At 62.0% G+C, this 24,716-nt stretch overlaps 2 protein-coding genes across 2 annotated transcripts in view; one reads left to right on the top strand and one right to left on the bottom strand.

The window, feature by feature from the left end:
* SF3B3 (splicing factor 3b subunit 3) overlaps positions 1 to 18,925 on the bottom strand; it is a 46,401-nt gene extending 27,476 nt beyond the window's left edge. The window contains exons 1-11 of the mRNA XM_075326261.1: positions 18,794 to 18,925; positions 15,671 to 15,771; positions 15,077 to 15,403; positions 10,105 to 10,277; positions 9,786 to 9,927; positions 9,458 to 9,570; positions 8,974 to 9,111; positions 8,790 to 8,893; positions 7,667 to 7,832; positions 7,492 to 7,587; positions 7,244 to 7,316 (exon numbers count right to left, since the gene is read on the bottom strand). Of these exons, the coding sequence (XP_075182376.1) occupies positions 7,244 to 7,316; positions 7,492 to 7,587; positions 7,667 to 7,832; positions 8,790 to 8,893; positions 8,974 to 9,111; positions 9,458 to 9,570; positions 9,786 to 9,927; positions 10,105 to 10,277; positions 15,077 to 15,403; positions 15,671 to 15,740 (1,402 nt within the window). The 5' untranslated portion in view covers positions 15,741 to 15,771; positions 18,794 to 18,925. The remainder of the gene's footprint in view (positions 1 to 7,243; positions 7,317 to 7,491; positions 7,588 to 7,666; positions 7,833 to 8,789; positions 8,894 to 8,973; positions 9,112 to 9,457; positions 9,571 to 9,785; positions 9,928 to 10,104; positions 10,278 to 15,076; positions 15,404 to 15,670; positions 15,772 to 18,793) is intronic.
* Positions 18,675 to 24,716, top strand: part of COG4 (component of oligomeric golgi complex 4) — an 86,383-nt gene continuing 80,341 nt past the window's right edge. Inside the window, exons 1-2 of the mRNA XM_075326264.1 lie at positions 18,675 to 19,148; positions 21,099 to 21,181. Coding sequence (XP_075182379.1) covers positions 18,810 to 19,148; positions 21,099 to 21,181 — 422 coding nt within the window. The 5' untranslated portion in view covers positions 18,675 to 18,809. The remainder of the gene's footprint in view (positions 19,149 to 21,098; positions 21,182 to 24,716) is intronic.

The raw sequence follows: 24,716 nt of genomic DNA, 5'->3' as shown, positions 1-24,716 counted from the left end.
ATTGCCCCATAATCAAAAATAGAATGAATAAGAAAAGAAAACAAAATAAAAAAGACTTGTAGAGCTCAGTCCAGACATGTCAGCCTCCCTGCTGACACTAGGAAAAACTGAGCTAGTTCCCGCCTAGCTGGGGTATATGCTGTGGGGGGAGGAGCGAACACTTTTGAAAATCTAGTGTCACGCCTCCCTGGAGACATCATAATACCCACTGTGTCCCCCAATGAAAAGGCAAGAAAGGAAGAAGAGGCGGGGAGCTGTGACATCACACACAGGAGCAGGCCCCGCCCACTTTTACTGCAGCTGTAATGTGAGCTAGTTCTACAGTAGGATTTCAGCAGCTGCTCCCCCTGGTGTTTAAGAGGGGAAAATATCAAACTTTAACAATTATTTTTTATATTTTGCTCAATTAAAAAATATTTACAAAAAACATTAAAACTTTACATTCTTTCAGGTTTTTTTTGATGGCACCTTCCCTTTAACACTCGCCAATGACTGAACACACAAGTGGCAGACGCCCCCACCCACACAAGCCCCTATCACGTGTCAGGGGGGGCGAATCGCGAGGAGACTGGGTCAGCAGACAGGACGGATACACACCTGTGTGAGTGGAGGGGGGTTATAGCAGCACCACCTCCACCAGCCGCACCTGTGGAAGAAAAACAGAGGCTTGGTATTGGGAGAGGATCACCAAGTACCAGCCGGCGTTAGTACGAGCGCCAATGACGACATGTGACAGAAGAAATCAGGACCCGGTAGCGGGGAGCGCACGAAACGTCTGCACCGCCAGCAGCGGGGACCCCCACCAGCAGCAGGGAGCTCACGAGACGTCTGCACCGCCAGCAGCAGGGACCCCCCACCGGCAGCGGGGAGCTCACAAGACGTCTCCACCACTGACCACGGGGATGTCACCAGCAGCAGACCATGCAGAAGAAGGGAATTTTGTTACTTACCGTAAATTCCTTTTCTTCTAGCTCCAATTGGGAGACCCAGACGATTGGGTGTATAGCTACTGCCTCCGGAGGCCACACAAAGCATTACACTAAAAAGTGTAAGGCCCCTCCCTTTCTGGCTATACACCCCCCGTGGGATCACGGGCTGATCAGTTTTAGTGCAAAAGCAAGAAGGAGGAAAGCCAATAACTGGTTAAACAAATTCAATCCGAAGGAACATCGGAGAACTGAAACCATTCAACATGAACAACATGTGTACCCGAACAAACCAAAAATCCCGAAGGAAACAGGGGCGGGTGCTGGGTCTCCCAATTGGAGCTAGAAGAAAAGGAATTTACGGTAAGTAACAAAATTCCCTTCTTCTTCGGCGCTCCATTGGGAGACCCAGACGATTGGGACGTCCAAAAGCTGTCCCTGGGTGGGTAAATGAATACCTCAAGTTTGGACTGTAAAAACAGCCCTTCCCTACATGGAGGCAACCTCCGCCTGCAGGACTCATCTACTTAGGCTGGCATCCGCCTAAGCGTAGGCATGCACCTGAAAATGCTTGGTGAAGGTGTGCAGACTCGACCAGGTAGCCGCCTGGCACACCTGCTGAGCCGTAGCCTGGTGCCGTAATGCCCAGGACGCACCCACGGCTCTGGAAGAATGGGCCTTCAGCCCTGATGGAACCGGAAGCCCAGTAGAACGGTAGGCTTCAAGGATTGGTTCCTTGATCCATCGAGCCAGGGTGGATTTTGCAGCCTGCGACCCCTTGCGCTGACCAGTGACAAGGACAAAGAGTGCATCCGAGCGGCGCAGGGGCGCCGTGCGGGAATGTAGATTCTGGGTGCTCTACACCAGATCCAACAATGCAAAGCCATTACATATCGATGAAATGGATAAAAGGAAGGTAAGGAGATATCCTGATTGTGATAAAAAGGGGGATACCACCTTAGGGAGAAACTCCGGAATCAGGCGCAGCACTACCTTATCTTGGTGAACACCAGGAAGGGAGCTTTGGATGACCGCGCTGCTAGTTCGGACACTCTCCGAAGAGACGTGACCGCTACCAGAAAGGCCACTTTCTGTGAAAGTCGAGAAAGTGAAACATCCCTCAGAGGCTCGAAGGGCGGCTCCTGGAGAGCAATTAATACCCTGTTCAGATCCCATGGGTCTAACGGCCTCTTGTACGGAGGGACAATGTGATAACCCCCCTGCAGGAACGTGCGTACCTGAGGAAGTCGTACTAGGCGCTTCTGAAAGAATACCGACAGCGCTGCGACTTGTCCTTTAAGGGAGCCGAGCGACAAACCTGTTCCCAATCCAGATGCAGGAAGGGAGGAAAAAGGAGACAATGCAAATGGCCAGGGAGACACTCCCTAAGCAGAGCACCAAGATAAGAATAACTTCCACGTCTTGTGGTAGATCTTGGCAGACGTCGGCTTCCTAGCCCGTCTCATGGTGGCAATGACGTCTTGAGATAATCCTGAAGACGCTAGGATCTCGGACTCGATGGCCACACAGTCAGGTTCAGGGCCGTAGAATTCAGTGGAAAAAACGGCCCTTGGGACAGTAAGTCTGGCCGGTCTGAGAGTGCCCACGGTTGGCCGACCGTGAGATGCCACAGATCCGGGAACCACGACCTCCTCGGCCAGTCTGGGACGACGAGGATGGCGCGGCGGCAATCGGAGCTGAGCTTGCGTAGCACTCTGGGCAACAGTGCCAGAGGTGGAAACACATAGGGTAGCTGGAACTGCGACCAATCCTGAACTAGGGCGCCTGCCGCCAGAGCTCTTTGCTCGTGAGACCGCGCCATGAAAATCGGGACCTTGTTGTTGTGCCGAGACGCCATTAGGTCGACGTCCGGCATCCCCCAGCGGCTACAGATTTCCTGACACCATTCTGGGTGCAGAGGCCATTCCCCTGCGTCCATGCCCAGGCGACTGAGGAAGTCTGCTTCCCAATTTTCTACGCCCGGGATGTGAACTGCGGATATGGTGGATGCTCTGTCTCCCACCCACATCAGAATCCGCCGGATTGCCTGGTAGGCTTGGCGATGCGTGTTCCGCCTTGGTGGGTGATGTATGCCACCGCTGTGGAATTGTCCGACTGAATTCGGATCTGTTTTCCTTCCAGCCACTGCTGGAAGGCTTGCAGGGCAAGATACACTGCCCAGATTTCCAGAACATTGATCTGAAGGATGGACTCCTCTGAAGAGAGTCCTTGACCGTCTGAGAAGGGAAACGTTCCTGTCTAGGGACGTCGACTCCCCAACCCATTGGCAAAGCATGTCCCATTGAAGTGGACGCAGATGAAACTGCGCGAAAGTGACTGCCTCTGCATGAGGCGTCTTAAGGGGTGTGACTGGCCTTGAAGGAGAGACTGCACCCCCGTCTGTAGTGAACGCTGCTTGTCCAGCGGAAGCTTCACTATCGCTGAGGGAGCGTGAAACTCCATGCCCAGATATGTCAGCGATTGGGTCGGTGCCCGATGTAACCTTGAAAAGTTGATGATCCACCCGAAACTCTGGAGAGTCTCCCGCGCCACGTTCAGGCTGCGTTGGCATGCCTCTTGAGAGGGTGCCTTGACAAGTGGATCGTCCAGTAAGGATCACAGAGTGACCCTGAGAGTGCAGGACTGCTCCCACTGCTGCCCTGAACTTGGTGAAAACCCGTAGGGCTGTCGCCAGACCGAAGGGCAGTGGTACGCACTGAAGATGCTCGTCTTCAATAACGAAACGTAGCAAACGCTGGTGCTCTGGAGCAATCGGCACGTGGAGATAAGCATCCTGATGTCTATTGATGCTAGGAAATCTCCTTGAGACATTGAGGCAATGACGGAGCGGAGGGTTACATCCGGAACCGCCTGGCCTTCACGTGCTTGGTGAGCAGTTTTAGGTCCAGAACGGAACGGAAAGAGCCACCCTTTTTTGGCACCCCAATCAGATTGGAGGAAAAAACCGTGTCTTGTTCCTGAAGAGGAACAGGGATTACCACTTCTGCCTGCAGAAGAGCATCGGCTCGGAGGGGGGGGGGAGTTCTGAAGAATCGAGTCGGAGGACGAGAACAGAGCTCTATCCTGTACACGTGAGACACAATGTCTCTCACCCACCGGTCTGTGACCTGTGGCAGCTAAATGTACCCAGAAGCGGGAGATTCTGCCACCAACCGCGGATGCGGGGAGAGAGAGCTGAAGTCATGAGGAGACCACCCTGGTAGCGGTTCCTCCTGCAGCCTTCTTTGGGCGTGATTGAGCCCGGCCGGAATCTGAGCCCCTCTGAGCCTTTTGAGCCCTTTTGGACGAGGACAATTGGGACCTGCCCGAGCCTGGGAAGGACCGAAACCTCGACTGTCCCCCCAGGACAGCATTACTAGGGTAAGTCGCAATGCAGACATTGCGAGGTTAAGGACACCACCTGCGGCACAGATGTACATGTGCTCAAGACCAGCTGCGCAAGACCAGCTGAAATAGCTTAGAGTGCCCATACGGCTGCGAATGCCGGAGCAACCGACACGCCGATAGCTTCACAGACAGATTTCAACCAGAGGACCATGTGTCTGTCAATGGCATCTTTAAGTGAAGTCCCATCTCCACTGCAACTATGGATCTAGCCGCAAGCCTGGAGATTGGGGGATCCACCTTTGGACCCTGGGTCCAGCGCTTTACCACGTCAGGGGGAAGGGATAACGTGTATCCTTAATACGTTTGGAGAAAACGCTTATCTGGTAGCGTGGTGTTTCTGAACTGCTTCTCTGAAGTCAGCGTGGCCAGAAAAGTACTCAATATACGCATGAGATACTGAAAAAGGATTTCTCCTGCTGTGAAGCTGACTCCTCCGCTGGGGGAGCTGAGGGAGAAATATCCAACATTCCATTGATGGACGCTATAAGATCCTTCACTATGGCGTCACCATCCGGTGTATCCGGATTGAGAGCGGTGTCAGGACCAAAGCCCTGATCAGCTACGTCTGCCTCATCATACAGAGAGTCCTCCTGCTGGGACCTTGACCAGTGATGAAGCCGAGTGCCGCACCCAGCGAGCTAGCTTAGGCTGTCTGGGACTGTCGTCCGTGTCAGAGCCTTCACCCTGGAATGCCTGGGACCCCCCCGGAGCACTGAGTGCGTTCCAAATGAGGGTGGCCAGGGAGCATTAATCAAGATTGCCCATGGCCTGTCTGGACTGCAAGTCTCCATCCCATGACAATCTATCAGCCGAAACTGCAACTCCGTCCCTGTCCCTGGACAGGGTTCACAGGTGGTTTCTTTGGCCACCTCTAGTAGAGACCCCGGCTGACCAAGTGCTACAGGGGAGCATTGCACACAATGGGGGTCAGTGGAACCTGCCGGTGGAACAGTATCACATGCAGTAAAAGCAGCATAGAAAGCCTGTGTTGCTTTTTTGCTGCTGTATTCTAGCCATCTATGCAATGTATAGCATACAAGCATAAACACTTCAGCACATGCAATACAAGCAGCATAGAAAGCCTGTGCCTTGGCACCCTTGCTTTTTTGCTGCTGTTGTCCAGCCCTCTAGGAGAATATAGCCAAGAGTAGCGACCGTACAGTGCAATGTATAGCATACAAGCATAAGTACAAATGAACACTTCAGCACATGCAATACAAGCAGCATAGAAAACCTGTGCCTTAGCACCCTTGCTTTTTTGCTGCTGTTATCTCGCCATCTAGGAGGGCATATAGCCAAAAATAGCGACCGTACAGTGCAATGTATAGCATACAAGCATAAGTACAAATGCACACTGCAGCACATGCAATACAAGCAGCATAGAAAGCCTGTGCCTTGGCACCCTTGCTTTTTTGCTGCTGTTATCTCGCCATCTAGGAGGGCATATAGCCAAAAATAGCGACCTACAGTGCAGTGTATAGCATACAAGCATAAAATACAAATGGACACTTCGGTATTTAGTGGGGTCAGCACTTCAGGTGCTGCTTACCGCCCGCCTATAACGCGGGTGTGTGGTCGCCAGAGCCCTGTGACTGGTTGCCCAGAGCATGTCTCCGTTCCCCAGCTCGGACTGCGTGCAGGAATGGCTGCCGGCGTCCTGTGAAGAGGGGCGGGCCGTGGGCGTGCCCCAGACAAGAGCGGGAAACTGGCGTCCCACTGTGTCCAGTGAAGGGGGCTGGAGAATGCAAAGCAGACTCCAGCCCTCGGCGCTGACTGTCTGTACAGCGTCCCGCCTCACCCCTGACTGGCAGGGCTGGAGGCGGGAACGAAACGAAAACTAGGCCGCAAAGCCGGGGACTCGAGTAATAAGCGCGGCCGTCCATGTGCACGGCCAGCGCGGAAGTCCCCGGCGCACCACAAGTCCCAGCCGCGCCACAATGTAAAAAACACCCAGCAGCGGCCGGCGCGGCAGTTCCCAATACATAAAGTCACTCAGCAAAGCTGTAGTGAATAATAGCACAAGCGCTCCGCGCTGTTGCCCCCGGCGCACTAACACTCTCAGCAATGCTGGTGTGTGTGTGCGCGCTTGCCCGGGGACACAGAGTACCTTAATGTAGCAGGGCCCTGTCCCTGACGATACTCCGCTCCATATCCAGCAGGTTCTCTGGGTCTGTGGATGGAGCCCGGTCTCAGTGCCTGGAGACCTGTAAGATCCCACTTCACCCAGAGCCCTGAGGGGGGATGGGGAAGGAAAACAGCATGTGGGCTCCAGCCGCCGTACCCGCAATGGGTACCTCAACCTTAACAAACACCCGACAAAAGTGGGGTGAGAAGGGAGCATGCTGAGGGCCCCATATGGGCCCACTTTTCTTCCAACCGACATAGTCAGCAGCTGCTGCTGACTAAACAGTGGAGCTATGCGTGGATGTCTGACCTCCTTCGCACAAAGCAGAAAACTGGTGAGCCAGTGATCCCACGGGGGGTGTATAGCCAGAAGGGGAGGGGCCTTACACTTTTTAGTGTAATGCTTTGTGTGGCCTCCGGAGGCAGTAGCTATACACCCAATCGTCTGGGTCTCCCAATGGAGCGCCGAAGAAATCTGACATTGCATCTTCCCATCTCAGATATTGTACTCCGCACCGCTACCTGCCCGTAGCCGCTACACCACAGCGCCAGTCAGTAGTATGCAGCGGTCAGGCGGTGTGTATGGGACGTCACTGCTACAGGACGCGGTGGTGGCGGGGTACATGGGGGGCATCTTCAGCACTGTAATGAGACAAGCCCTCCGCTCCCCGACCCATCATACCGCCATGACTGGAGGTGTATGGCAAGGACAGGCCGGTCACTAACACATGAAGGATACGGAGGTGACGGCGGAGTCTACGGTGCCGGGGCGGCCGCACACCCACCTTCAATGTGTCTCCTCACAGTCCACACAGCATTGGGGTTACCGGGCAGCTCCGACACGGCCATTTCAGAGACCTGGAGGGAAGAAACAAGGGATCAGCGTCCTAGAAGGAGGTCACCTCCTCCGGGGCAGTGCCACACAGTGACATCAGAACCAAACGTCCTCTCCACGATGGAGGTCAGAGAAGAGACATGAGAACTCATCAGTGGCACAGAACAAGGCAGAACCGACGACCAGACCCCAGCTCACCTCCAGCCCGTGCCTCAAGACCCTGAGCGAGGAGCGCGGCCCCCGGCCACTGGCCACGTACAGCTGCGGGGTGTCCTCATTGGCCAAGTCAGCGATCTAAGGAAAGAACAGAGCAGAGAGTGGAGCCCGGCTCATCAGGAGACAGCGACCTCCCCCTGCAGCAGCCGGTCCTTACCTGGCAGCACATGATCGGGGACAGGCTGTCCTGCTCGTCCACCAGCACCAGGTTCTTCAGAGGCCGAGGCTGGAAGAAGAACGTGTCCCCCTCCTCCAGGGGCATGGCCGAGGAGAACTCGGGCTCCTCATCATCATCCCCCAGGTGAGCGATCTGATACAGGTAACTAGGAGAGAAGGTGCAGTCAGTGCCCCCCCGAACATTGCCATCTTATGCCCCCCCCGAGCATTGCCATGTTATGCCGCCCAAAGCATTCCCCCCCCCGAGCACTGCCACCTTATGCCCCCCCGAGCATTGCCATCCTATGCCGCCCAAAGCATTGCCCCCCCCGAGCACTGCCACCTTATGCCCCCCCCGAGCACTGCCACCTTATGCCCCCCCCGAGCACTGCCACCTTATGCCCCCCCGAGCACTGCCACCTTATGCCCCCCCCGAGCACTGCCACCTTATGCCCCCCCGAGCACTGCCACCTTATGCCCCCCCCCCGAGCACTGCCATCTTATGCCCCCCCGAGCACTGCCACCTTATGCCCCCCCCCCGAGCACTGCCACCTTATGCCCCCCCCCGAGCACTGCCACCTTATGCCTCCCCCCCGAGCACTGCCATCTTATGCCCCCCCCCCGAGCACTGCCATCTTATGCCCCCCCCCGAGCACTGCCATCTTATGCCCCCCCGAGCACTGCCACCTTATGCCCCCCCCCGAGCACTGCCACCTTATGCCCCCCCCGAGCACTGCCACCTTATGCCCCCCCCCGAGCACTGCCACCTTATGCCCCCCCGAGCACTGCCACCTTATGCCCCCCCCCGAGCACTGCCACCTTATGCCCCCCCGAGCACTGCCACCTTATGCCCCCCCCAGAGCACTGCCACCTTATGCCCCCCCAGAGCACTGCCACCTTATGCCCCCCGAGCACTGCCACCTTATGCCCCCCCCGAGCACTGCCACCTTATGCCCCACGAGCATTGTGCCCCGAACCCACGAGCGTCGCCCCGCCCTGCCCCCACGAGCGTCGCCCCGCCCTGCCCCCACGAGCGTCGCCCCGCCCTGCCCCCACGAGCGTCGCCCCGCCCTGCCCCCACAAGCGTCGCCCCGCCCTGCCCCCCCACGAGCATTGACACTTACTGGTTCCCAAACTCTGAAGCCACAAAGAGGAAGCCGGTCTTCAGGACGCACATGGCTGAGGCCACCGGGACGGTGTCAAAGTATTTCAGCCGGATTTCTGTCACCTGCGGGAGAAGGCACAGACGGTGAGGCGGTGGTGGGCGTTGCATCTGTCTCCGGGGCGGGCGTCACGTCCCGGCCTCACCATGTCCTCGTCTGTCTCCAGTGTGATCTTAAAGATGTCGCCCTGCTCCGTCTGCGCCAGGAAGAAGAACATGGACTTGGTTTTGTGTGTGGCGGAGCAGACGAAGATCATCCCTCGCTCGGGGTCGTCCAGATCGTTCTGTGCCGAGAAAAGAAGCGTCAGGAGGTGCCACAGCAAGAAACCGCCACTGAGCGCGAGGGCGGCACAAGTCAGCATCTACACGTCCTCTGCAGGGTACGGTCAGAGAAGAGACATGAGGCTCATCATCGATGGCTGCCGGAAAGAAACGAGCGCCGGAAAGCAGCAACGAGCGAGCGCCGGAAAGCAGCAACGAGCGAGCGCCGGAAAGCAGCAACGAGCGAGCGCCGGAAAGCAGCAACGAGCGAGCGCCGGAAAGCAGCAACGAGCGAGCGCCGGAAAGCAGCAACGAGCGAGCGCCGGAAAGCAGCAACGAGCGAGCGCCGGAAAGCAGCAACGCACTCACCCTCCTCCTCGGGATGGGACAGCGGATGTCCGGCTGATCCCCGAAGTTCTTGTATGTGATGTAGTTTTCGGAGCAGATGAGCACGCCACTGGGGCCGTCCGAGCCACCGGGAACTGCAAGAAGAGGTGGTGAGAAGGTGGCAGCCCCCGGATTACTGCTGCAGCACCGGATCACGCTCAGGCAGGGGGCACTGGAGGATCACACTCAGGGAGGTCCCCGGACTGTCACCCAGGCAGGGGGCGCTGGCGGATCGCGCTTAGGGTGGTCCCCGGACTGTCACCCAGGCAGGGGGCGCTGGCAAATCACGCTCAGGGTGGTCCCCGCTCACCTGTGATCAGGAAGTTGCCGTGCTCCTCCAGCGGCTCGCTGTACTTGCGCACCACGTGATTCAGGCCCAGATCCAGCTCGTAGAAGGTCAGCGTCTGCTGGGTGTTGGCCGCCGCTTCCCCCGTAGGATCATTATCGGCCTCCTACAAATAACCCAAAGCCAGTCAGGAGCAAGTAACCAAATCCCGGCCCCCCGATGAGACGCCCGGGGGGCTCACAATCAGCAACACAGATCTCTCCAGCCAGAGTCAGAGAAGAGACATGAGGACTCATCACAGAGAGCGCAGCAGCAGCAGGACAACCCCCAACATCCACCTCACCTCATAGTCCATCTCCAGGCAGGCAAACATGGGGTTCTCAAAGCCGACGTCCACCCCCACCACGTGGTACACCAGGGTGTTGGCCTTGTGAGCCTCCAGCGGGGAGGAGATGGTGAGCCGGGCCGCCGCGTCTCTGTTCAGGATGTACACCAGCTTCTGCTTCTCTATGGCACCTGCCGAGACAGACACAGCTGAACGACGGGCACATCGCCCCCCTCCCCCCACACCTGGCGGGCACATCGCCCCCCTCCCCCCACACCTGGCGGGCACATCGCCCCCCTCCCCCCACACCTGGCGGGCACATCGCCCCCCACACCTGGCGGGCACATCGCCCCCCCACACCTGGCGGGCACATCGCCCCCCACACCTGGCGGGCACATCGCCCCCCACACCTGGCGGGCACATCGCCCCCCACACCTGGCGGGCACATCGCCCCCCACACCTGGCGGGCACATCGCCCCCCACACCTGGCGGGCACATCGCCCCCCACACCTGGCGGGCACATCGCCCCCCACACCTGGCGGGCACATCGCCCCCCACACCTGGCGGGCACATCGCCCCCCACACCTGGCGGGCACATCGCCCCCCACACCTGGCGGGCACATCGCCCCCCACACCTGGCGGGCACATCGCCCCCCACACCTGGCGGGCACATCGCCCCCCACACCTGGCGGGCACATCGCCCCCCACACCTGGCGGGCACATCGCCCCCCACACCTGGCGGGCACATCGCCCCCCACACCTGGCGGGCACATCGCCCCCCTCCCCCCCACACCTGGCGGGCACATCGCTGTTACATCTCGTGGCTCTCCTCTTGCAAGGAATGAGGTGGTCCCCCATTCCTTGTCTGCCGCGAGCCCTCCTGCTCAGCAGCGCCAAAGGCCTGGGAGACTGCAGGAGTTTCCTCCTCCTAGATGCAGCAGCAGGGTGACACCTAGTGGTTTACTCCTTGTAAGGAATGGAGTGGTCTCCCATCCCTTGCCTGCCACGTGTCCTCCTGCTCAGCATCGCAGAGGGTCGGAGTGGTTGCACAGTGTGCAAAGGATAGATGCTCAGGGAAGCAGCAAGACTTCCCTTAGCTCTGCACTTTGTGAAACTGAAGATCCCGCCTTTATGACCCAGAGGCAGGAGGTTGAGCATGTGCCCCACGTGACGTCTTCTGATTCACTCACTGGTATCACACGGCCAGATAACGAGGCTGGTGATGTGCTGAATTCTGACTGGCCGGGCCAGGACGTCACAGATCATGATTGGGTCACATCCGTCTCGCGCCCGCCCTTGGCTGCAGCTACATCTCCTTAAAAACCCCTCCTGCCATCATGGCGGCGCGCGACCGTCCTTCTATGTTTGGATGTCTGGCAGCGTGCTGCCACGCCACTGTACAGATATCATTGTATTTTGCAGGTCTCGCCCCTGCCTTGCTGCTCCGGCAGTATTCCGTTTAACAGGCTGTGTTCCTGTCCCAGGTGAGCTCCTTGAATCTCTGTCGGACTCACCTGGTTTCTGAAGCACACGTGCGTGGGCACCTCTGTGCTACCCTCGTGCCATATTCCTGTGACTCCCACTGGCACACGTGCGTAGGCACCTCTGTGCGTCCCCGTGCAACAGGTACACCGAGTTGTGAGCCCCTGCGCCATACAACCCTCACGGGTTAGGGCGGACAGGTGTACGCAGATCGTCTGTGACATTCCAGACGATCGCTAGCAGCAACCCGCTCACTCTTCTCCCACCATAGCAGCGGTCCCTTACACCGCACAGTGGACCTTGACCGGCGGAAGCTGTCCATATACCATCTTGGCACGATTCCCCGGGTCCCCCTCGTAACATTACGGTCGCGCCAAAGTTCTGGCTATGGCAGAAGAGCAGCAGCAGTTGCTGCGTTATGTGCAGCAGTTGGAGTCACGATTGGCAGCTGTGGAGCGGTCTTCCCCCGATAAGGCTGCTCTAGCGACAATTGCCACCCAAGCGGCTACTCAGGCTGTGGAATTGAGCGGAAAGTCGCCTCGCCTTGCGCTCCCAGAGCGCTTCAACGGGGACAGCTCCGAGTGCCGTGGTTTCATAAACCAGGTTACCACCTACTTAGAGCTGTCCGCGACTCTTTATGCTACTGAGAAGGCGAAAGTAGCATTCGTCCAGTCCCTGCTCACAGGGAGAGCGCTAAAATGGTCCACGCCGTTGTGGGAGCGCGGAGATCGGGTGGTGAATCACCTTCCAGTTTATCTTGAGGCCATGAGAAAGGTGTTCCTCGGGCCTCAAGTCACCTACGACTCCGCGCTGCGACTCCTACGCCTTCGGCAAAAGTCCACTTCAGTCGGGGACTTTGCGGTGCAGTTCAGGACACTCGCCGCAGAGCTGGACTGGCCAGATAAAGTCCTTGTCCCTGTGTTCTGGGAGGGTCTGGCAGGGTTCGTCAAAGACGCACTGGCCACGCGTGATGTGCCGACCACCTTAGAGGCCTTGATACGGCTTGCTTCTCGCATAGACATCCGCCACGCGGAGCGGAGGCTCGAGGTCTCTTCAGCACCCACGTCTACCTGGCCTACAGAGCCTCTGACTCTCCTTCCCCACCAGACCAGTCTCCCAGCCAGTTCTGTTGATGACTCTGTGGAGCCCATGGAAGTCTCCAAGGTGGTCTCCTCTACCACAGGCTCTCGGCCGCCGGTCGTTTGCTTTGCCTGTGGGCAGAGGGGACATGTAGCTACCCGATGTTCAAAACCATCGGAAAAGAGACAAAGTCTGGTTTCCATCAGAGGAGGAACCCTAGACGCTGCCTCTCCTTCTAAATTAACCCTCAGCGTCCAGTTGCAGTTCGGCACCACTGTCTTCCCTGCCCTGGCTTGCTTAGACACTGGCGCTGACGGCAATTTCATTTCAGCTTCCCTGGCAACTAGGTACTCTGTTCCCCTGGTCCTGTTGCCTAAACCAATCCGTGTCCAGGTAGTCAACGGGTCCCTACTTGCCAAACCCATTACCCAGATCACCGTCCCTCTCAGGATGGATGTACCACCAGGCCACCATGAGCAGGTGTCCTTTCTGGTGCTTCCAGAAGGGACGGATGAGATCCTACTAGGACTCCCCTGGTTGAAACGGCATGCTCCGATACTCAACTGGACAACAGGGGAGATCTCGTCCTGGGCAGGGTCATGTAAAGAACACCTCGGGACCACCGGGTCACCCACTCCCCTAGACCTGGTGCCACCTGGCCAGACCCTCGTTCCCCCTAGGTTACGGAACGATGTACTTTCCTGGGACCATACCTCCAAGGTCGTGGGCCTCTTCAGGTCCAAAAGGACCAGAGTTCTAGAGGCCAGGCATGATTGGTGGCCGACGGCCGACTCCTCGTCCGACAACCCTGAAGTAGCGAGGTTGGTTAAAACAAAAATCGTTCAGGGCAAGAGGTACTTCCTCGTGGAGTGGGTCGGTCGTGGACCGAAGCATAGGGCCTGGGAATTGGAGGATCATGTCCATGCTCCGGGTTTGGTAGCAGCCTTTGAGCACAGGCGGCGGGGGGGCCCTAGACGGGGGGGTAATGTTACATCTCGTGGCTCTCCTCTTGCAAGGAATGAGGTGGTCCCCCATTCCTTGTCTGCCGCGAGCCCTCCTGCTCAGCAACACCAAAGGCCTGGGAGAATGCAGGAGTTTCCTCCTCCTAGATGCAGCAGTAGGGTGACACCTAGTGGTTTACTCCTTGTAAGGAATGGAGTGGTCTCCCATCCCTTGCCTGCCACGTGTCCTCCTGCTCAGCATCGCAGAGGGTCGGAGTGGTTGCACAGTGTGCAAAGGATAGATGCTCAGGGAAGCAGCAAGACTTCCCTTAGCTCTGCACATTGTGAAACTGAAGATCCCGCCTTTATGACCCAGAGGCAGGAGGTTGAGCATGTGCCCCACGTGACGTCTTCTGATTCGCTCACTGGTATCACACGGCCAGATAACGAGGCTGGTGATGTGCTGAATCCTGACTGGCCGGGCCAGGACGTCACAGATCATGATTGGGTCACATCCGTCTCGCGCCCCGCCCTTGGCTGCAGCTACATCTCCTTAAAAACCCCTCCTGCCATCATGGCGGCGCGCGACCGTCCTTCTATGTTTGGATGTCTGGCAGCGTGCTGCCACGCCACTGTACAGACATTGTATTTTGCAGGTCTCGCCCCTGCCTTGCTGCTCCGGCAGTATTCCGTTTAACAGGCCGTGTTCCTGTCCCAGGTGAGCTCCTTGAATCTCTGTCGGACTCACCTGGTTTCTGAAGCACACGTGCGTGGGCACCTCTGTGCTACCCTCGTGCCATATTCCTGTGACTCCCGCTGGCACACGTGCGTAGGCACCTCTGTGCGTCCCCGTGCAACAGGTACACCGAGTTGTGAGCCCCCGCGCCATACAACCCTCACGGGTTAGGGCGGACAGGTGTACGCAGATCGTCTGTGACATTCCAGACGATCGCTAGCAGCAACCCGCTCACTCTTCTCCCACCATAGCAGCGGTCCCTTACATCGCACAGTGGACCTTGACCGGCGGAAGCTGTCCATATACCATCTTGGCACGCTTCCCCGGGTCCCCCTCGTAACACATCGCCCCCCTCCCCCCACACCTGGCGGGCACATCGCCCCCCTCCCCCCACACCTGGCGGGCACATCGCCCCCCTCCCCCCACACCTGGCGGGCACATCGCCCCCCTCCCCCCACACCTGGCGGGCACATCGCCCCCCTCCCCCCACACCTGGCGGGCACATCGCCCCCCTCCCCCCACACCTGGCGGGCACATCGCCCCCCTCCCCCCACACCTGGCGGGCACATCACCGCCTCCCCCCCACACCTGGCGGGCACATCACCCTCTCCCCCCACACCTGGCGGGCACATACCTCCCTCCCCCTACAGGCACAGCCCCTCCCCTCCACTGTGGGGACACCCCCTGAAATCTGCGGAGGGGAGCCCACATAGGCTCCAGTCCAGGGAGGAGACCCTCGGCCACTACTCACTTATCATCACGGCTCTGCCCTTGGGGTCCACAGCCAGGAACTGCCCGGGCACAATCCTGCGGCAGCCGCTCTTCCCGAACGTCTCCTGGTGGATCTTCTCGAACATGTTCTTGGACGGGTGGTACTCCAGGATGATGATGCGGCCGGAGTCGCTGCCCACCACTATGTAATCCTTGGTGCCGCCGGTCAGACGGAAAGCCATGAGCGAGCGGATGATGCCGAACACCTCCACCGTCAGCAGCGTGTGCACCTTGCCCGTGTTGGCGTCAGGGCGCAGCAGCTCCAGGATCTTCCCCCGGGAAACCACGATCTCCTGGAGTTTAGTTCCTGAACACGAGAACAGAACATGATGAAAGCCACAGCGGAAAACCCAAAAGTGACCAACCGCGGGGGCGCCACTGAGCGAGGAAATCCCCAGAGGGGCGCGAGGAAATCCCCAGAGGGGCGCGAGGAAATCCCCAGAGGGGCGCGAGGAAATCCCCAGAGGGGCGCGAGGAAATCCCCAGAGGGGCGCGAGGAAATCCCCAGAGGGGTGTGCGGCCCCCAGCACTGGCCCCTTCATCCTGGGCAGCCCATCCCCGGGACACACGTTACCTGAGAAGTTTCCATAGATGGCGAAGCTGATGCCGGTGGCTCTCTGCAGGGTGATATTATAGAGGAACATGGCGGCTCCAGATCAGCGGCACCAGGACGAGCTGGAAAACAGGAAGAAGCGTTACAACCGACGCCACCCAGTCACGTGACCGCGCACAGGCACCGCCCACTCCTCAGAGATCAGCCGTCTCCAGCGCAAGCGTCAGAGAAGAGACATGAGGACTCATCATGTGAAGGCGGGAGAGCGACACGGACGGAGAGTGGAGTCTACCAATACACACGGCACCTCCGGGGCACCTGGCACTCCCCGAGGCACCTGGCACTCCCCGAGGCACCTGGCACTCCCCGAGGCACCTGGCACTCCCCGAGGCACCTGGCACTCCCCGAGGCACCTGGCACTCCCCGAGGCACCTGGCACTCCCCGAGGCACCTGGCACTCCCCGAGGCACCTGGCACTCCCCGAGGCACCTGGCACTCCCCGAGGCACCTGGCACTCCCCGAGGCACCTGGCACTCCCCGAGGCACCTGGCACTCTGCTGATCTTAAATCCCTACAGGAACAAGAGACTCCTCCTCTCCCCCCAGCGCACACGGGCCCCATCCTCCTCCTCTCCCCCCCAGCGCACACGGGCCCCATCCTCCTCCTCTCCCCCCCAGCGCACACCGGCCCCATCCTCCTCCTCTCCCCCCCAGCGCACACCGGCCCCATCCTCCTCCTCTCCCCCCCAGCGCACACCGGCCCCATCCTCCTCCTCTCCCCCCCAGCGCACACCGGCCCCATCCTCCTCCTCTCCCCCCCAGCGCACACCGGCCCCATCCTCCTCCTCTCCCCCCCAGCGCACACGGGCCCCATCCTCCTCCTCTCCCCCCCAGCGCACACCGGCCCCATCCTCCTCCTCTCCCCCCCAGCGCACACCGGCCCCATCCTCCTCCTCTCCCCCCCAGCGCACACCGGCCCCATCCTCCTCCTCTCCCCCCCAGCGCACACGGGCCCCCATCCTCCTCCTCTCCCCCCCCAGCGCACACGGGCCCCATCCTCCTCCTCTCCCCCCCAGCGCACACCGGCCCCATCCTCCTCCTCTCCCCCCCAGCGCACACGGGCCCCATCCTCCTCCTCTCCCCCACAGCGCACACGGGCCCCATCCTCCTCCTCTCCCCCCCAGCGCACACCGGCCCCATCCTCCTCCTCTCCCCCCCAGCGCACACCGGCCCCATCCTCCTCCTCTCCCCCCCAGCGCACACCGGCCCCATCCTCCTCCTCTCCCCCCCAGCGCACACCGGCCCCATCCTCCTCCTCTCCCCCCCAGCGCACACCGGCCCCATCCTCCTCCTCTCCCCCCCAGCGCACACCGGCCCCATCCTCCTCCTCTCCCCCCCAGCGCACACCGGCCCCATCCTCCTCCTCTCCCCCCCAGCGCACACCGGCCCCATCCTCCTCCTCCTCTCCCCCCAGCGCACACCGGCCCCATCCTCCTCCTCTCCCCCCCAGCGCACACGGGCCTCCTCCTCCTCCTCTCCCCCCCAGCGCACACGGGCCTCCTCCTCCTCCTCTCCCCCCCAGCGCACACGGGCCTCCTCCTCCTCCTCTCCCCCCCAGCGCACACGGGCCCCATCCTCCTCCTCTCCCCCCCAGCGCACACGGGCCTCCTCCTCCTCCTCCTCTCCCCCCAGCGCACACGGGCCTCCTCCTCCTCCTCTCCCCCCCAGCGCACACGGGCCCCTCCTCAGCACACACGGGCCCCATCCTCCTCCTCCTCCTCCTCCTCTCCCCCCAGCACACACGGGCCTCCTCCTCCTCTCCCCCCCAGCGCACACGGGCCCCCTCCTCCTCCTCTCCCCCCCAGCGCACACGGGCCCCCTCCTCCTCCTCTCCCCCCCAGCGCACACGGGCCCCCTCCTCCTCCTCTCCCCCCCAGCGCACACGGGCCCCCTCCTCCTCCTCTCCCCCCCAGCGCACACGGGCCCCCTCCTCCTCCTCTCCCCCCCAGCGCACACGGGCCTCCTCCTCCTCCTCTCCCCCCAGCACACACGGGCCCCATCCTCCTCCTCTCCCCCCCCAGCGCACACGGGCCGCCTCCTCCTCCTCCTCTCCCCCCAGCGCACACGGGCCGCCTCCTCCTCCTCCTCTCCCCCCAGCGCACACGGGCCTCCTCCTCCTCTCCCCCCCAGCGCACACGGGCCCCCTCCTCCTCCTCTCCCCCCCAGCGCACACGGGCCCCCTCCTCCTCCTCTCCCCCCCAGCGCACACGGGCCCCCTCCTCCTCCTCTCCCCCCCAGCGCACACGGGCCTCCTCCTCCTCCTCTCCCCCCAGCACACACGGGCCCCATCCTCCTCCTCTCCCCCCCCAGCGCACACGGGCCGCCTCCTCCTCCTCCTCTCCCCCCAGCACACACGGGCCTCCTCCTCCTCTCCCCCCCAGCGCACACGGGCCCCCTCCTCCTCCTCTCCCCCCCAGCGCACACGGGCCCCCTCCTCCTCCTCCTCTCCCCCCCAGCGCACACGGGCCTCCTCCTCCTCCTCTCCCCCCAGCACACACGGGCCCCATCCTCCTCCTCTCCCCCCCAGCGCGCACACGGGCCCCATCCTCCTCCTCTCCCCCCCAGCGCACACGGGCCCCCTCCTCCTCCTCCTCTCCCCCCCAGCGCACACGGGCCTCCTCCTCCTCCTCTCCCCCCAGCACACACGGGCCCCATCCTCCTCCTCTCCCCCCCCAGCGCACACGGGCCTCCTCCTCCTCCTCCTCTCCCCCCAGCGCACACGGGCCCCATCCTCCTCCTCTCCCCCCCAGCGCACACCGGCCCCATCCTCCTCCTCTCCCCCCCAGCGCACACGGGCCTCCTCCTCCTCTCCCCCCCAGCGCACACGGGCCTCCTCCTCCTCTCCCCCCCCAGCGCACACGGGCCTCCTCCTCCGCCTCCTCCTCCTCTCCCCCCAGCACACACGGGCCTCCTCCGCCTCCTCCTCCTCCTCCTCCTCCTCCTCCTCCTCCTCCTCCTCCTCTCCCCCCAGCGCACACGGGCCTCCTCCTCCGCCTCCTCCTCCTCTCCCCCCAGCACACACGGGCCTCCTCCTCAGCACACACCGGTCCCCCCTGCCCCCCGCAGTGCCGCGGCCTCTCCTCACCGGTGTCCGGAGGCGGATGGCGGCGATTACAGCCGGATTGCCGCGAGGAGGGATCACTCTGCCGGCATTCGCGCCGCTGAAGAGCCTGAAGGTCCCCGCACAGCTGCCCGGGCCGCGCCTGTCTGTATTCCGTCCTTCCGCCTGCTCTGGTGACCGGCACCACAGAGGACAGCCCGGCTTCCACAGGACCCAGGAAGTTAGTGCGCGAGGGGCCGGAAGTGACGCGACAATCACTATGGCCAGCTCAGCGAGTTACCAAGGAGACGGGGGCTCCGCGCTCAGCATGGACCGGATCCGCTCCCTCACCGACCTGCAGGAGCTGGAGGAGGCGTACGCGCGGCTGTGCGCCGAGGAGGTGACGGGCTCCACCGACAGCGACCGGAGGCTCCACCGACAGAGGCAGCAACAGTGACCGGAGGCTCCACCGACAGCGACCGGGGACTCCACCGACCGGGGGCTCCACCGACAGTGACCGGAGGCTCCACCGACAGCGACCGGGGACTCCACCGACCGGGGGCTCCACCGACAGCGACCGGGGGCTCCACCGACAGCGACCGGAGGCTCCACCGACAGCGACCGGGGGCTCCACCGACAGCGACCGGGGGCTCCACCGACAGCGACCGGGGGCTGCACCGACAGCGACCGGGGGCTGCACCGACAGCGACCGGGGGCTGCACCGACAGCGACCGGGGGCTCCACCGACAGCGACCGGGGGCTCCACCGACAGCGACCGGGGGCTCCACCGACAGCGACCGGGGGCTCCACCGACAGCGACCGGGGGCTCCACCGACAGCGACCGGGGGCTCCACCGACTGCGACCGGGGGCTCCACCGACAGCGACCGGGGGCTCCACCGACTGCGACCGGGGGCTCCATCGACAGCGACCGGGGGCTGCACCGACAGCGACCGGGGGCTCCGCCGACAGCGACCGGGGACTCCACCGACAGCGACCGGGGACTCCACCGACAGCGACCGGAGACTCCACCGACAGCGACCGGAGGCTCCACCGACAGCGACCTGGGGCTCCACCGACAGAGGCAGCGACAGTGACCGGACGCTCCACCGACAGCGACCGGGGGCTCCACCGACTGCGACCGGGGGCTCCACCGACCGGGGGCTCCACCAACAGCGACCGGGGACTCCACCGACAGCGACCGGGGACTCCACCGACAGCGACCGAGGGCTCCACCGACAGCGACCGGGGGCTCCACCGACAGAGGCAGCGACAGTGACCGGAGGCTCCACCGACAGTGATCGGGGGCTCCACCGACAGAGGCAGCAACAGTGACCGGAGGCTCCACCGACAGAGGCAGCAACAGTGACCGGAGGCTCCACCGACAGAGGCAGCAACAGTGACCGGAGGCTCCACCGACAGCGACCGGAGGCTCCACCGACAGAGGCAGCAACAGTGACCGGAGGCTCCACCGACAGAGGCAGCAACAGTGACCGGAGGCTCCACCGACAGAGGCAGCAACAGTGACCGGAGGCTCCACCGACAGAGGCAGCAACAGTGACCGGAGGCTCCACCGACAGAGGCAGCAACAGCGACCGGGGGCTCCACCGACAGCGACCGGGGGCTCCACCGACAGCGACCGGAGGCTCCACCGACAGAGGCAGCGACAGTGACCGGAGGCTCCACCGACAGAGGCAGCAACAGTGACCGGAGGCTCCACCGACAGAGGCAGCAACAGTGACCGGAGGCTCCACCGACAGCGACCGGGGGCTCCACCGACAGCGACCGGGGGCTCCACCGACAGCGACCGGGGGCTCCACCGACAGCGACCGGAGGCTCCACCGACAGAGGCAGCAACAGCGACCGGGGGCTCCACCGACAGCGACCGGGGGCTCCACCGACAGCGACCGGAGGCTCCACCGACAGAGGCAGCGACAGTGACCGGAGGCTCCACCGACAGAGGCAGCGACAGTGACCGGAGGCTCCACCGACAGAGGCAGCAACAGTGACCGGAGGCTACAGCGACCGGAGGCTCCACCGACAGAGGCAGCAACAGTGACCAGAGGCTCCACCGACAGCGACCGGAGGCTCCACCGACAGAGGCAGCAACAGTGACCGGAGGCTCCACCGACAGCGACCGGGGGCTCCACCGACAGCGACCGGGGGCTCCATTGACCGGAGGCTCCACCGACCGGGGGCTCCACCGACAGCGACCGGGGGCTCCACCGACAGAGGCAGCAACAGTGACCGGAGGCTCCACCGACAGAGGCCCCGACAGTGACGGGAGGGGTCACTGTAGTGTATGTCGTCCTGTATACTGATCCCGCTGAGATCCACTGCTTTTTTTTACAGGTGGAGGTGGAGGCGGAGCTAGATGCGCTGCTCGGACAGCAGGGGGCGGTGGAGAACAAAATGCTGTCATTACAGCGGATGGGGTACGTACAGGGGGGCTGATAATCCTGTAGACCCTGCGCTGTGTCAGCCCGCCGGCCCCATAATCAGCACTGCTGCCCCCATAATCAGCACTGCTGCCCCCATAATCAGCACCGCTCCCGCTGCCCCCATAATCAGCACTGCTGCCCCCATAATCAGCACCGCACCTGCTGCCCCCATAATCAGCACCGCTACCCCCATAATCAGCATCGCCCCGCTGCCCCCATAATCAGCACCGCTGCCCCCATAATCAGCACCGCCCCGCTGCCCCCATAATCAGCACCGCCCCGCTGCCCCCATAATCAGCACTGCTGCCCCCATAATCAGCACCGCTCCCGCTGCCCCCATAATCAGCACTGCTGCCCCCATAATCAGCACCGCACCTGCTGCCCCCATAATCAGCACCGCTACCCCCATAATCAGCATCGCCCCGCTGCCCCCATAATCAGCACCGCTGCCCCCATAATCAGCACCGCTGCCCCCATAATCAGCACCGCCCCCGCTGCCCCCATAATCAGCACCGCTACCCCCATAATCAGCATCGCCCCGCTGCCCCCATAATCAGCACCGCTGCCCCCATAATCAGCACCGCCCCGCTGCCCCCATAATCAGCACCGCCCCGCTGCCCCCATAATCAGCACCGCCCCGCTGCCCCCATAATCACAGCACCGCCCCGCTGCCCCCATAATCACAGCACCGCCCCGCTGCCCCCATAATCAGCACCGCCCCGCTGCCCCCATAATCAGCACCGCACCGCTGCCCCCATAATCAGCACCGCACCGCTGCCCCCATAATCAGCACCGCTGCCCCCATAATCAGCACCGCTCCTGCTGCCCCCATAATCAGCACCGCCCCGCTGCCCCCATAATCAGCACCGCTACCCCCATAATCAGCACCGCCCCGCTGCCCCCATAATCAGCACCGCTGCCCCCATAATCATCACCGCTCCTGCTGCCCCCATAATCAGCACTGCTGCCCCCATAATCAGCACCGCCCCTGCTGCCCCCATAATCAGCACTGCTGCCCCCATAATCAGCACCGCACCTGCTGCCCCCATAATCAGCACCGCTACCCCCATAATCAGCATCGCCCCGCTGCCCCCATAATCAGCACCGCACCGCTGCCCCCATAATCAGCACCGCTGCCCCCATAATCAGCACCGCTCCTGCTGCCCCCATAATCAGCACCGCCCCGCTGCCCCCATAATCAGCACCGCTGCCCCCATAATCAGCACCGCTGCCCCCATAATCAGCACTGCTGCCCCCATAATCAGCACCGCCCCGCTGCCCCCATAATCAGCACCGCTGCCCCCATAATCAGCACCGCTCCTGCTGCCCCCATAATCAGCATCGCAGCCCCCATAATCAGCACCGCCCCTGCTGCCCCCATAATCAGCACCGCTGCCCCCATAATCAGCACCGCCCCCGCCACCCCATAATCAGCACCGCCCCCGCTGACCCCATAATAAGCACCGCCCCCGTCACCCCATAATTAGCACCACCCCCGCTGACCCCATAATCAGCACCGCCCCGCTGCCCCCATAATCAGCACCGCCCCCGCTGCCCCCATAATCAGCACCGCCCCCGCTGCCCCCATAATCAGCACCGCCCCGCTGCCCCCATAATCAGCACCGCCCTGCTGCCCCCATAATCAGCACCGCCCCCGCCACCCCATAATCAGCACCGCCCTGCTGCCCCCATAATCAGCACCGCCCCCGCTGCCCCCATAATCAGTACCGCCCCCGTTGCCCCCATAATCAGCACCGCCCCCGTTGCCCCCATAATCAGCACCGCCCCCCGCTGCCCCCATAATCAGCACCGCTCTGCTGCCCTCATAATCAGCACCGCCCCCGCCACCCCATAATCAGCACCGCCCTGCTGCCCCCATAATCAGCACCGCCCCCATAATCAGCACTGCCCCCGCTGCCCCCATAATCAGCACTGCCCCCGCTGCCCCCATAATCAGCATCGCCCCTGCTGCCCCCATAATCAGCACCGCTCCCACTGTCCCCATAATCATCACCGTCCCCGCTGCCCCCATAATCAGCACTGCCCCCGCTGCCCCCATAATCAGCACTGCCCCCATAATCAGCACCGCTGCCCCCATAATCAGCACCGCTGCGCCCATAATCAGCACCGCCCCCACTGCCCCCATAATCAGCACTGCCCCCATAATCAGCACCGCTGCGCCCATAATCAGCGCTGCCCCCATAATCAGCACCGCCCCTGATGCCCCCATAATCAGCACCACTGCCCCCTGCTGCCCTCATAATCAGCACCGAATCAGCACCGCTGCCCCCATAATCAGCACCGCTGCCCCCATAATCAGCACCGCTGCGCCCATAATCAGCACCGCCCCCGCTGCCCCCATAATCAGCACTGCCCCCATAATCAGCACCGCTGCCCCCATAATCAGCACCGCTGCCCCCATAATCAGCACCGCTGCCCCCATAATCAGCACCGCTGCCCCCATAATCAGCACCGCCCCCGCTGCCCCCATAATCAGCACCGCCCCCGCTGCCCCCATAATCAGCATTGCTGCCCCCATAATCAGCACCGCTCATGCTGCCCCCATAATCGGCACCGCCCCCCGCTACCCCCATAATCAGCACCGCTGCCCCTATAATTAGCACCGCTCCTGCTGCCCCCATAATCAGCACCGCCCCGCTGCCCCCATAATCAGCACCGCCCCCCGCTGCCCCCATAATCAGCACTGCTGCCCCCATAATCAGCACCGCCCTTGATGCCCCCATAATCAGCACCGCTGCCCCCTGCTGCCCTCATAATCAGCACCGCTGCCCTCATAATCAGCACCGCCCCCGCTGCCCCCATAATCAGCACCGCCCCCGCTGCCCTCATAATCAGCACCGCAGCCCTCATAATCAGCACAGCTGCCCCCCGCTGCCCTCATAATCAGCACTGCTGCCCTCATAATCAGCACCGCTGCCCCCCGCTGCCCTCATAATCAGCACCGCTGCCCCTCGCTGCCCTCATAATCAGCACCGCTGCCCTCATAATCAGCACCGCTGCCCCCCGCTGCCCTCATAATCAGCACCGCTGCCCTCATAATCAGCACCGCTGCCCTCATAATCAGCACCGCTGCCCCCCGCTGCCCTCATAATCAGCACCGCTGCCCCCCGCTGCCCTCATAATCAGCACCGCTGCCCTCATAATCAGCACCGCTGCCCTCATAATCAGCACCGCCCCCGCTGCCCCCATAATCAGCACCGCTGCCCCCATAATCAGCACCGCTGCCCCCATAATCAGCACCGCTGCCCTCATAATCAGCACCGCTGCCCCCCGCTGCCCTCATAATCAGCACCGCTGCCCTCATAATCAGCACCGCTGCCCTCATAATCGGCACTGCTGCCCTCATAATCAGCACCGCTGCCCTCATAATCAGCACCGCTGCCTCTAGGGCTGTGGAGTCGGAGCTCATTTTGGTGGAGTCGGAGTCGGTATAAAATGGAGCGACTCCTGAAATCTCTAATACATCGGGTGCAGCGGTCAGTGCAGAATGTGCTGAATATTTTTCATA

The sequence above is a fragment of the Anomaloglossus baeobatrachus genome, chromosome 10 (genome assembly GCF_048569485.1).
Source record: "Anomaloglossus baeobatrachus isolate aAnoBae1 chromosome 10, aAnoBae1.hap1, whole genome shotgun sequence".
NCBI lineage: Eukaryota > Metazoa > Chordata > Amphibia > Anura > Aromobatidae > Anomaloglossus > Anomaloglossus baeobatrachus.
Note: the sequence above shows the minus strand (reverse complement) of the source record. Positions and strands in the feature narration are given on the sequence as shown.